This window comes from Emydura macquarii, unplaced genomic scaffold (genome assembly GCF_026122565.2).
Source record: "Emydura macquarii macquarii isolate MOO-44397 ecotype Brisbane River unplaced genomic scaffold, CSIRO-AGI_Emac_v2 contig_18, whole genome shotgun sequence".
NCBI classification, from domain to species: Eukaryota; Metazoa; Chordata; order Testudines; family Chelidae; genus Emydura; species Emydura macquarii.
Window position 1 is genome coordinate 10,081,685 of NW_027130155.1, and position 13,789 is coordinate 10,095,473.

The following is a 13,789-nucleotide window of genomic DNA, read 5'->3' on the forward strand; positions in this document are numbered from 1 at the left end:
CTTACATTTGTGACTATGAAACTAGCGCATAACACTAGGTGGTAGTTGAATGGGACTGCTGTGGTTTTTCAGATTGTGTCACAAGTTCATTTATTATAGAGACACTTGCATTTACGTCAAGAGACCCTCTCGTGGCTAGCTTTAAAAAAAAGTTGCATGAGAAACAGGCAGGCAACAACACATGAATTAAGAGTTTACATTTTGACAAAAAATAGTTACCTCAAAATAAAATGTTTCATTAAACTGTGGATTGCTCGTTTTCTTCTTTACTTTTGTCTTCTTTTGGTCATTCCTGTTTCAATGTGGTACAGTTTTACCATACAGAATTTAAAGACACAAATTATTAAAACATTCTATTGTCAAGAAAGGGCCATCCATTTAACTCTCAGGTTCAGATCCTCAAACATATTTAGGTGCTTAACTCCAATTAATTTCAATGGAAGATAGGCCCCTAAATACCTTTGAGATCTGGGCTTTTGTAGCTATACTAGGTAGTTATTGCTGTTATTTAAGATGTCACTTGATGTAATGGAAAAACAAATGAATAGAAAAAAGTTAATACACATTCACAGCATGGTTTGAAAAGTTAAATGGTGATCTTCAAAATCTGTACTTATTTACATGTACATCTTGGAGGTGGTCATATTTAGCTTACATATATACATCTACATGTTCATATTTGTTTGTGAACTAAAATATAAATTACAGTTTAGATTTTAGTTCGCAAACACGTGCAATAAGAAATGGATAGAGTTTGATGCATATTAAAATTTGGCATGGATTAGAGTGGAATAGAACAGAATGATTTTCATTCCTGAAAACAGCATTTTTGTGCATCTGCCTGCTCATATAAAATGCTGTATTCCTTCTCCATCCCTTCCCCTCTTGCTCCACTCCTGTGGGTTTTTAGGGGTTTTGTTTTGGTTTTTGTTTTGGTTTTGTTTTTATAAACATGGTAGTGTACACTTTTACTATAACCACAAAATGTTGCCTCATTTCTTCCCAGACATTCCCCTTGAAATGTCACTTCCAAGAAGTGCTCAGATATGGAGTATTTCCTTAAAAAAATGAATAAAAAGCTATTGCTCATTCTAAACTAAGGCAGACAGACAGAATTCTTATTTACATAAAGTATTTTAAAAGTGATTTTCTATTTACTTCTCATCCCAGCTAGTAATTCTTGCTTAGCACCGTGCTCAGTAAGCAGCACAACAAATATAAAAACTATTATTTTTTGCTTTTAAATAGGTTTTTTTATATGATCTTAACAGGCACACAATGGTACATGATTTATAACATACATAGCATATGTTTCTTATGTCCTGGACAGCCTTAGCCAGTAAAGAGATTTTCAGTTTAAGTAAAACGAAGAGTAAAAGCGTTTTGTTACAAGAGACTGTGTACCTATACATAGTCCAGTGCCATTTCTCCACTAATAGAAGCTTGTGTAGAACAGTAAAAAACTGGTGGGGGAAAATAAAGACTGTTCTCTACAACACTAAAATCACCCGTCCATCCATCATTTAACAGCTATATATTTGAACACGGTAGTCCAGAGGACAATACCTGTCTCTTTCCTAATTCAAAACAACAATTAGAAATATTCACAATATAATTTAACAAATGTTACCTAGAAGGACCCACAAGAGACACCGTTGCATAAGGGTCACAATTCTGTCCATTTACAAGAGGCAACCCTTGGCATTCCTTTATGCTAAAATAAAAAGGGAAAAAAAAGTTAGTGAATCAATGTATAATTAACAGTTTTTGACAAACTGAAAAATTATTTCTTTCTTTTTAGAGCAAAGAAGATGCTTTAAATTAAACCATTAAGTGTTAACATGAGCCAGTACATTGTTTCAGCACAGCAATGATTAACATGTCTGAAGAATGTTGGCTTTCACACTGATGTACTATATATCCACATTATATACAAGTTGGCTCCATTACCAGAGTATCCAATCCACAGTTTTCTGGGCAAAACTTAATGCTAGATGATATTCAGGTGTAAAACTAGTCTGAAGCAGGTTAGTGGGTTTTAAGGACCCTTGGAGGTGATTAGATACCATGAAAGTACACAAATGCCAGTCATGTGTTCAGGAAAAAAAAAAAAAGGAAAGAAAGAAAGAAAGAAAACAACTTAGAATGATACACAAAGTTACTGTGAATGAGAAGACTGTAGACTTACAAGTTACTTGTTCAATTGTCTTAAGAAGGACGAGAAACTATACAACCTAGATGGAGTTACTATAAGATGGGTGCATAACTGGTTGGAAAACTGTTCCCAGAGAGCAATCATCTGTGGTTCACAGAGAAGCTGGAAGGGTATACGGAGCGGTGCTAATTATCCTCACTGTGAAAATTTGCACCATAATACCCAAACTGAATTTGTCTAGCTTCAACTTCTAATCACTGGATCTTGTTATATTGTCATCTGCTGGACTGAAGATCCCATTATCAATTTTTTGTTCCCCATGTAGGTACTCTGAGTGTGATCAAGACATCCTTTACTCTTCTCTTTGTTAAGATAAATAAATTAATCTCTTTAAAACAATCACTATAAGGCATGCTTTTCAGTCCTTTAATTATTCTCATGGGTCTTCTCTGAACCCTCTCCAATTTATCAACATCCTTCTGAAACCATGGACAGCAGAACTGAATACAGATTCCAGTAATGGATCACACCAGTGCCAAGTATAGAAGTAAAATAATTTCCCTATCCCTACTCAGTATTTCCCTGTTTATATATCCAAGCACTCCATAAGCCCTTTTGGCCACAGAATCACACAGGAAGCTCCTGTTCAGCTGATTATCCACCACAATCCTCAACTCTTTCTCAGTCACTGCTCATGGGATGAGATAATCTCTCCTGGAAGTATAGCCTACAGCCTTGATATATAGCTTCTCATTCAGCTGTATTAAGATGCATATCACTCGCTTGGACCCAGTTTACTGACCCATCCAGATTGCTCTGTCCACTTCATTATTTACCACTTCCCCTATTTTTGGATTATTTGCAAACTTATCAGTTGATTTTAGGTTTTTTTCCACATCACTAAAAAAGCTACATAACGTTGGGCCAAGAAACCACCTCTATGGGGCTTCAGAAGAAATACACCTGCTCGATGATGACACCGCCTTTACTGTTACATTTTGAAATCTGACAGTTAGCCAGTTTTTAATCCATTTAATATGTGCCATATTAATTTTGTATCATTCTAGGTTTTGGGGTTTTGTTTTGAATCAAATGTCATATGGTACCAAATCAAAACCTTACAGATGTCTAAGTATATCATATTAACTGGGGCAAACAGCCGGCTTCACCCTAGTGGGTCTAATGCTTTTACCTCTTAATGTGGGCCAGGGTGTCACCAGTTACCCTGTCTCCTCAGAGAGGGTGGTAGGGACCTGGGCCTGCCCACTCCTCCGGGTCCCAGCCCAGGGGCCCTATGAGTAGCAGCTATGTGCTGCTGGCACCGTACTCACAGCTGCAGTCTTTTCCCCTGGGCTAATTATCCCCCCTCTGTCCTTCTGGCTTATTGGGCCCAGTACCTATCTCAGCACTCCTCTCTGCTCCTTCACACATTGAGTAAATGTTTCAAAAAATAACAAAACAGGTAACCCATAGAGTTAAAGGGGCAAAGTTATAAAACATCCAGGGACAATATGCAGGTTATCGGGGGTCACAGGGAGTGATTGGGAGCGGGGGGAGAATAACAAGGGATAAGCTGCGGGGTCCTGGATGGGGGGTGATGGTGTGGGCGCTAAGAGATACAAGGGAATATATGGGAATGGGGGAACATTACTAAGTATGCCTGTGGATTACTTTTGGGGGTGTTTAACAAAGAGAGCAAATAAGTCCATACAAAGTCCATACACTCCTACTCCTCCAGCTCACACATTGTTTGTTTGGAGCAGAGGGTTTTTAATCAAGCACCTGGCTGGATCTTAATTGGCCTCAGCTGCTCCTAATTGTCCTCTACTGACTTCTGACTAGTCTGCAGGGAACACAGCCCTGAGCATTCTGGGCCTTCCCTCCCTTCCAGCACTCTCCTACAGCTGCTGAGAGAGACACCCTGCTACTGCTTGGGGGCCTTGCAGGCCTGCCCCACTCCTGGCCAACCGGGAGGAAGTGGGTGAGTAGCCCCTCCACCACCGCTGCCACCGCCACCACCACCAGTGAAGGGGCCTTCCCTGGATGACTGCTTGCTGCCACTGCTGCCTGGGAGCCTGCTACTGCGAATCGCTGCGTGTGAGGAGGAAGACAACGACGACCACTTTCATCACCACTGCTGCTGGGGGAATGCTCAGGAGGGGACTAATCGGGTTCTGGACTAAGTGACTGCACCACCTCTGCTCTTGTACTGGTGGTGGTGAGAATAGGTACTGTTGCTTCTGTGGGGAGCTATCCCCTCGATCCATCTGCTCCCCACCCCACTATGACCACCACATCACCCCCTCCACTACCCTCAGCCCCCGCTTGCTTTGCCTCCTCAAGCTCTGCTGAGCTGCCCATCGCCGGGGACTAACTGGGACTGCTGCAGCAGCCAGGCCTTGCTCCACCACCCAGGCCCACCTGGGTGCATGTGCTCTCCCTGCCCCCTGACCTTTCCTCCCTTCCCTGGCTTCCCCCACCTCTGCTTTGCCCTGCAGTAGTCCCAGAACAGCTTACCCCCCTTCCCTTCCCCTTGTAGTCTACCCCACCTGCCCCTGGCTGCCCATTTTTGGCCCCCCTTTTCTCCCTCAGGTTTCCTTAGTTTTCCTGCCCCACCCAACCCCTGTGTTTGTTGGCTTACCCTGCCTGGCCCCTGCCCTTCAGTGTTTTTGTCACTGCCCCACCCTGCTCCTTGGGAGTCCTCTGTTCTTCCCTGCCCGCCCTTGCCTCATGCCTGACCCCACCACCCCCATGACTTCATTGCTTAGCCCTGCCCCGCCTCCTCCCATCTCATCAGTGCACCTGGGTGCTCTTCAATGCGTGTGAGCCCCCTGACCCCCCCCTTTCATTTTGCCCACTGCTCATTGCACGCCTTGATCTTGTGACCCCCCTTCCCAGTGCAGCTGGAGGAGCTGCCCCCACCCCCACACACACCAGGTCCCTGACATCCCTTCCCTGATGGTGTCCTACTCCCCTGCCTGCAGCCTAGCTGGGAGGAGAGGTTAGCCATCCCATCCCATCCCACTGGGGGGACCTCCACCGCTGCTGCCACTGACTGAGCATACCCCTGGTGAAATAGGCAACTTACCACTCGTCACACACCAGTGCAGGCAACGTCCTAGAAGTGCTACTACAGGGGGAGTGTTTATGCTACTGGTCCCCTGGGTCTTCACCTCATCCCTTTCTACAGATGGAGTGCATGAAGTCCTCCTAGAGTGAGCTATGGGAACTGCCTGAGTTTAATACTTCAAATACCCATACAGAGGTGTTCTGTCTACTTGTGTATCCATCCTTCAGCCTCTCCTATTCCCTTTTTGATTGTAACAGATAGTCTATCTATTAACTTGGCGTCCAAAGGCCTCAATCAGAATCAAGGTTTCATTGTGTTACACATTAGATAATCAGATAGTGTCTAAAAATATCTAAGCTTCTTTCACTTCTAGCCCAGTAGGAAACTTCATCCCTTCCTCAGCTGAGGACATGGCCACAGTCAATCACTTGTCACTTATATGCTGAATTATCATAAGTAGGGCTAAAATTGTCACAGGTTTTTTAGTAAAAGCCACGGACAGGTATGGTCAATAAATTCACAGAAGCCTGTGACCTGTCCGACTTACTAAAAATACCCTGGGAGGGGCTGGGAAGAAAGACATAGTTGGAGCCCTGCCAGGGACCAACTACCGGCCCACTACTCCAGTGGCCTCACAGTCACTTGAGTGGGGGCTGGCTGCTACCAGCCCCATGGATGCTGCGCCGGTTCCTGGGGGTGGGGGGTGACAGCTGGTCCGGCCCCACTGCTGTGGCTGAGTGAAGCTGAAGTAGTCAGGGAGGTCCCGGAAAGCTACAGAATCTGTGACCTCCATGACGTAATGGAGGATACAATTTTAAGTTAGTTTGAAGTTGAATGTGAAGACAATGCACAAGTTGCAGCTGGTACAGAACACGGATGCCTGCTTCCACTATTTTCTTGGCTTCTATGAGCATATATGTTCAAGTTCTTCCACTGGCTCTCAGTCAATTTTAGAGAAGTTACAGACTTTGGGCCTAATCTCCAAAGTAATTAGACAGATCAATTGTAGATAGGTTTGATCCATGAGCCTCTGACAGCTGTGCCCCCAGTGGATATTGCAGATCACAATATCCAGGATGGAGCACATGCATGTTGGGGAAAAATGCAAATGCAGCTGAGTGCTAAGTGGAGAGTCACCCTACCAAAGGGACTGAAATTTGGCAAACATGTTGAAGAGACGGGCTAAGAAGTTGGAATGTTCAAGAAACAGAAATTACACAGCATCTGAGGCTAAAGGAGTCTTATTACAAAGGCTTAATATTTAACTACTTATGTGACCAAATGCACCTCCACACTATTGTAATAATCTTTGTATAACATTTGCTTTGTAAAGTATCATTTGAAAACTACTTACTTATTGGTCAATTATATCATGGTGAAATGTATGTAGCAATATTATATTCAAAGTTATGAATTCCCCCTGGATGATGTTGCTAGCACATATTCAAACCCATGTAGCCTTGATTAGGTAGAAATTGTTAAAGAGGGCTGTCCTAAAGAAAAATGTGTTTACACCTTCATTTGCACATAGATAGTAAACAGAGTCCTTGGAACAGCAAGAGGGGGTAAACCAGTTTCTCAAAAGAAAGGACAAGCTGCCACCTTCTAGCCACGTGTCCTCAAAGTTGACTGGCAATCACTGGTCAAATGGCCATTTATTTGCAACAAAAGGGGGCAGGAACCAATCTATCTACATTTTAGCAAGCAAAAGCTGGAACCACTTTCACCATGAGACTCCATGTTTCTGTCCGCACAACAGGAAGGAACTTTATCTCAGGATAACCATAAGAAAAATGCATTTCAAAAGGTGACAGGACTATAAAAGTGAGGGGCAAACACACCTCAGGTTATTTTTCCTTCTCTCTCTCTCTCCCCCTTTCACCTAAGACAAAAAAGGAACCAGCCCTTTGATTTTGGGAGGGATCCTCACATGAAAATATGGTTAGCTATGTCGCTAGGAACATGTGGTAAGGATTTTAGCTTGAGCAAGTCTACTTTTAGCTACTAGAAAACGTTTCATCTTTATTTCTTATAATCATTTCTGACTTTAATACCTTATACCTGTACTCACTTAAAATATCTTTGTAGTTATACACTTGTTTTATTTTCTGAAATCAAAACTAATTCAGTGCTACATTTAAACTGAGGTGTTAGGAACTCATTTAAAGTAGCAGGCTGTTTGGATATTGCCCCTGTGCAGGGGCAATGGACCTCTAATATCTGAACTGTTCAGGAGAGGCCTGGACAGTGCAGAAAACATATTTTGGGGAAAATTCATGACTGGAAGTGTGGTGGGGTCACCCTGCAAATAATAACCAGGGCTGGTGAAAGCCAGAGTGTGACTGGAGTGTTGCTGACAGGCTGTTGGGGTTAGAGTTGCAGCTATAACAGGCACTCAGAGTGTGATCTGCAAGCTTTTTGGCTGGTTTGTGAGCAGTCTAGGTTGGAAGTGACCACAGTAAAGCATTGTGAGGCACCCAAGGTTGCAGGGCAGGTGGTGACAACTTCTCACAGGTCTGGACTGCACCCCAGAATGTGACAATTTATTTCTGCCTTGATATTTAAATTTTCCATGTTCTGAAAGCCTGCAATTCTAGATTGCTCTTATACTCATTTATCTATTCCCTACATCAATTTGGTGTCAGGAAAGGTAAACAAGGATTAACTGTTTGGGAGAAAGTTATGAACGGCAAAGACGTTTTTAAAGTAACTTTTTACAATAGAATTCCCAATAGAAGCAAATTTTTCAAGTGTTTGCTCTTTAAGACTGAATTTTGTAAGCATTCAAATATTAAGCCTGGTGTAGTAAGTGGGAGACAATATCCAGGATCAGTCTTTGGGACTTAAAGCCCTTTTTTTTTTTTTTTTTTTTTTTTTTACCAAACTCCAAATTTCTGAGGACCATTTAAAAGGGATAATCGCATACGTTTCATTTGAGAGTATTTTAAGCCCATTTCACTGTGACAGCAACATTCATTCAAAATATAAAAATGAAAACTATGGTTGAAAGTTTGTCAGAAGATTTTTCCTGAAAGTCATTTTTAGGCAGTATCTATTAATGCTGCATCCCTGCAGTCACCAAAGACCGTTAAGCCCATGATCCAAGTTCTGCCCCTTCCCTGCCAGTTTTAGATACCCCTAACTAGCTAGTAGCTAGAGGGGAGTGACCAGGCCTTCGGCTGATTATGCTACGGCAGTTTCACACTATATCTTGACCACGAGCTGGCCAAGCTACTTCCTCCTTCCCCAAGTTATTGCATACATCTTCCTAAAAATCAGATTAACAGGCATCTAATAAATTTACAGTTCATATTCACGGGATGGGAAAAGATCACCCCACTTCATGTACAAGAAGTTTGTCATTAATTCAAAAAAAATTAAGGGCCAAGGTTTCCTGTTACATTTTAGCTAGAACTGTTTCTATGGATAGGAATGATGTTTCTCATCGCCTTTTTGTAAGCGTTTACTGTAGTATCCAAATTCATATGTTCTGGAAGTTAGGGAAAGTTTCAACTTGACCTTTACTTTTTCAAAGGGCTGCTAAGTAGTACACCTTGAAATTAGAAACACTTTTACAATTTGTAGGGTTTCTTTCCTCTTAATACTTTAAAAATTTTTTCACTATGCTTGAGAGCAAATAAAAAAAAAAAATCCAGTTTTGCTTAGGCCTACCCCTTCCCTTTCTTTGTGCAAATACCTACCTGATAAATGTTAGCTTTCAGCTTTGCTGCTGCTTTACTGGGGAATATCCTCTTCTAGGGCCTAGTGAAGGGCATAAACCAAGAACAAAAATAGTGCTACTGACTATAGACAGAATGCTGTGAAAATGCACAAAGTAAACAAACTTCAAAAATCTCCCTTTTATTTTTCAGTTACAGTAATATGAGAAGAAGGTAGAAAATTCATACGGACAACTGTAGCTTGAGATTTCCAAGTTGATTGTATCCCTTTAAAGTAAGACAAACCTAAAGGCCTCCACACAAATAAATAAATAGGTCATCTTCAAGGCTCTTCGAAAAATTCGGAAAATCAATTTTTGTTTTGCATAGATATACTGTGTATGTTTAAGAACATAAATATAATATATTATGTATAGAACCTAAAAATGCATGTATTAGTCTGACTACCAGCAGGTTTAGCAGAGCCTTGATAAATGTGTCAAGTTTTAAAGGTACTTTTTTCCCCCATTTCATAATCTCAGATGAAGGCAAAAAATGCTGACGTAATACTGAACTGCTTAACGCACAAGTTTCTGCCACATGTCAGTCACGGGATGACTACAGCAACCACGAGAGAACACTAATTTCCTTTAGATCATTTCTCTCTCTCAGACATCCTAAGAGAAGGTGCAGTGCAATAGCCCACTTCCTACTGCAACAGTAACTTTCTAAAGCAACTTTTTCCATCATAAAAGTCAAAATAAAACTGAATTTTAAGTGTGATAACATCTTAAAATAGATAAGTACTGTTAAGAGTGCACGGATATACAAATTAAGAGCAAAAACTGACAGAGCAAAGTTAGGGTTAGAGATAAAATACAAAACGTTAGAAATTTCTTAACATTCATCATTTGCTTTTTGCTGAATCCCTGTGGGGGAAGCTGTTCTAGTTCTGCGTCATATGCAGCTGTACATATTCCAATGGAGGACACTAAAAAATGGGGCAGCAAGATACCAGTGATCAGATTGTCAGCCAGTATACTACACACAGAGGCACTTTCAATAGTGTGTTTGACTTATGAGCATGCATCGTTAAAGCAAGCTACAGTGCCCCTAGATTCTTTTAACTTGATTTATTCCCAGTCGGATTCGCTTACTTTTGGGACAAAAATAAGTTAATAATTTTGCTCCTATCAACAGTGCAACGGGAGTCAGCTAGATTTCTTTTCTAGCTCCTGCACCAATTGAACTGGTCAGCCAAATTCAGATTGCATAATTCTATTTCTTTTGTTCTTACAAACCAAGATTCAAATCAACATAAAGCAATTTCAGTAGTCTCATTGCCCCTCACAATCTTTACAGCCCTCCCTGCTGAGGCTTTCCCTCCATCCCAATCTTGCTCTCCGCAAGCTTCTCCCTCTTAAGCCTTCCACTTGATCCATGCAAAAATTCCCACTCTCTAGTCCTTCCCCAATTCTGGGTCTCTCCCTCTGCTCTCCTGCATGGAAGGCAGGCAGCCTTATATGCCATTTCATGGAGGGTGTATAACTAGGAGCAAGAATGTGACTATAACAGCTACAGATCCCAGTTTTAAATGGCTTACTCATATGACCGAAGCCCAGTGCCTGCATTTAAATGGAATGCATTATAGGATAGCAAGGTATACAAAAAGGCTCTGCAAATATACAGTAGCCTACTTTTCACAATTTTATTTAGTTTAGAATTATGAATTTACTATTTGTGTATTCACAGGATATCACACTGCTTTATGCAGATTAAACAAACCAAGAGCAGCTGCAATGAACTGAGTCAAGTGACAATATCCAAAAGAGCCTCAAATTTCAAAAAACATCCTGCATTTACCACATCCAATAGTTAAAGTGGAAATCTAAAACGTGTTAAGATTTGAAATCTGAAAGAACAAGGATATTCAAGATTCCATTCTTTAGGAGTTCCACATCAGGAAACTTGCCACACACTCAGCACTTTATAAGTCAGGATGTTTGAATTCAGAGACAAGTAAAGTGTTCATGCCAAAATCAAAGAGACTAAACCTAAGCACTACCAACTCTAAGCCACTAAAAGTAGTAAGTGGCAAGATCTGGCAATGGATAAAGGGAAGGTGTTCCTCCTCCTGCAGTACTGAAGGATTGAAATACATAAGTAGGTTTCCTGTTCCCTTGAAACTTACTAGGGATAGAGGGACAAGAGAAGAGTACTTTGCCAGAAGATGGGAATGGGCGACAGGGTATGGATCACCTGATTGCCTGTTCTATTCATTTACCTGGTATTGGCCACTGTTGGAAGACAGGATACTGGGCTAGATGAACCATTCCATTGGTCAGACCCTAGATAGCTGTTCTTATGACACAAGTCTACTTCTCAAAAACGTTTAAAAGGCGACTGGTCCTGTACTTCCACCACCCCTCCCAAAAAAGCCGAACGGGCTCCCAGACGCAAACGGAATGACTGATAGCCTTCTATATCTCCGAAAAACAAAAGGAAAGTAAGGTAAAAAACAAAAAAGTTTCTATTTTCATAAAGACATTTCACTAGCATCTTTTGGAGTTGAAGGTTTACCTGAAAACCAAGCAATCCTCATCTTAATGAGAACCAAAGCAGAAGACTTTTTGCAGCACTTTACCTGCAGAAAGCTGGGTTAGCTGATTGTGTCTCTTGCCTTTTGGAGACACATTTGTAAGTAGTGCTGTAAGTAGTGCTGAAATAATGAATTGGGAAGCAACCACCAGATGCATACTGAATTTTGGTCATTTGTAACAAAACACCTTTGTAACAGAAAACACCTTTAAACTGTGCACCTGTATTCTCCTTTGACAACTATGTTTTCTAAATTATTTAGCATTATTATAAGTAGCACTAGTAGTGGTGACAGCTAGAGTTAAGACTCCCATTATAACCCCCTTTTTTCAGCTGCTTATAACTTTAGCAAACTAACTATTTGGGTGGAAGGTTTTCATGCTTGCTCTCTGCCTCAGGCTGAGCTTTCTTTTCTAAAAGTTTCAGTGAAAACTGTTTAGCTATTTTGGAGAATTAGGTTTTGCAAATCTATTTTTATCTATATTAAAATTTTCATCAGTTTCTTTGAAGAACTATAGTGCTGCCGTACTTCAGAGCAGAAATTTAAGTTTAGTATAGAGACAGTCCTGGTGACAAAGGTACCTTTTGCTGTCGTGACAATACATCCACATTTTGCAGTTATGTCTCTTAAAATGGCAATTTGCATATGCTCAGTATCTGTTCGTTACCCATGGTTAAAATTTCAGAACATGCCAATTCCCCTGTGCATGCTCTAGCCCCACTACAACTCTAAATGGCAGATAAGAGTTACAGCTCTAGGTGGGAAGATGAAACAACAGCAATCACTGCTATTCTTCCTTTCAAATCAAAGGTGCACTGAGTTGAGAGCCAGGAAACCCTCATGAATTCTAGTGTCCATTCTTATACCAACTAGAGTTAATTGTACGCACTTCACAGCTGTTACTATTAAGCAAGGTCTTAAACCCTTACATTAGGGTATGTCGACACTGAAAACACTACATTGGCATCACTGTTAAGTGCTTCAGCCTATACGCTACCTATGCCAATAGGAGGAGTTCTCCCATTGGCACAGATAATCTACCGCTTCTCAGGGAGGTAGCTAGGTCAACAGAAGAATTATTCCATTGACCTAGTATTGTCAACACCAGGGGTTAGGTGGGCATAGCTACATTTCTCACGGGTGTGGATTTTTCACACCACTGAGAGACGTAGCTATGCTGATATATGTTCCCAATGCAGACCAGCCCTTAGGAGATAGGCAGGTATTATTATCTATTCTACAAGTAAGGTAATGATAGTTGTTCAAATTTGCTTGTAACGGAGCTTGAGAATAGCCCATTGTAGCTACAATGCCTTTCAGAATATGTACACCAAGCAAGGACATAACTAAACACCAGACCACATTACTCTGCAAAGCCAGACTTAAAAGCCAGCATTCCCCATTTTCACCACTCTCCTGGTACTTAGCAACTAGCTATTTAAGCAAAAAGTAGTGCCTGGTGGGACTAGTGGCTGGGCCACAGAGACAAAACAGTTCTCTGCCGCCAGTTACTCCTTTAGCTAATGTGCTAGAAATGTGTGCTGTGTATTTAGATGTGCTGGGTTTTAAAATTGCTAGTGACACATGATGGAACTTCTTTTTTCAGTTTGTTCTTTTAAAAATCTAGGAGATTACATAGAAAAAAGTTCTGTCACAAGAACACTAATGTTGCAAAGTCAAGTAAGCAAAGGGTAGAAAAATCCAGTATTATGGTTATATGTGCAACCTTAATTTAGCCCCGTTGCGTGTATCTAAACAACACAGTCTTTATTACTTACATGATCACATATCATTTCTGATTTTGTATAGCATGCACAATGAACAAGGTGGAGAGTTGCAAGAAGAGAAAGGAGGTTCTTTGTGTTTAAGGCACTAGACCAGGATCCAAAATAGCTGGTTCTATCTCTGGCTCTTCAGAAACTTACTATGAAGTTGAGCAAGTGCATCATAATGCACAAACACTGAAAGGGGCCATCTTAAGGCAACCCTAAATCTGGCATTTCCAATTTGAGCGCTTGACATTATAATCAAAGAATGCTAACATTGCAGGATTTTGTATACATTATCGAAAAAACACCTGGAGACAGAAGGATCTAGCAGTTAGGGCACTAGACCACAAGTCAGGAGACCTGGATTCTATTCAACGTCACCACTGAGGTGCTGTGTGATCTTGGTCAACTCACTACTTCTTTTTATGACAATTTCCCCTTCTGGAGATTATATTTACCTACCCTCTCCTTTGTAAAGCACTGAGATCTACAGATAAAAAGCACTTATGCAAGAGATATCAAGCTGTATTCTGGGTG

General features: G+C 41.2%; 1 protein-coding gene across 6 annotated transcripts in view; it reads right to left on the reverse strand.

Moving 5' to 3' along the window:
• Positions 1-13,789, reverse strand: part of RASA2 (RAS p21 protein activator 2) — an 86,667-nt gene that overhangs the window by 34,148 nt on the left and 38,730 nt on the right. For all 6 annotated transcript variants that reach the window (XR_010921751.1, XM_067558159.1, XM_067558275.1 and 3 more), the window contains 2 exons: positions 1,631-1,714; positions 220-292 (listed from right to left, as the gene is read on the reverse strand). Coding sequence is in view for 4 of the 6 variants with exons in the window: in XM_067558159.1 (XP_067414260.1) it covers positions 220-292; positions 1,631-1,714 (157 nt within the window). In the remaining 2 variants the exon portion in view is untranslated. The remainder of the gene's footprint in view (positions 1-219; positions 293-1,630; positions 1,715-13,789) is intronic.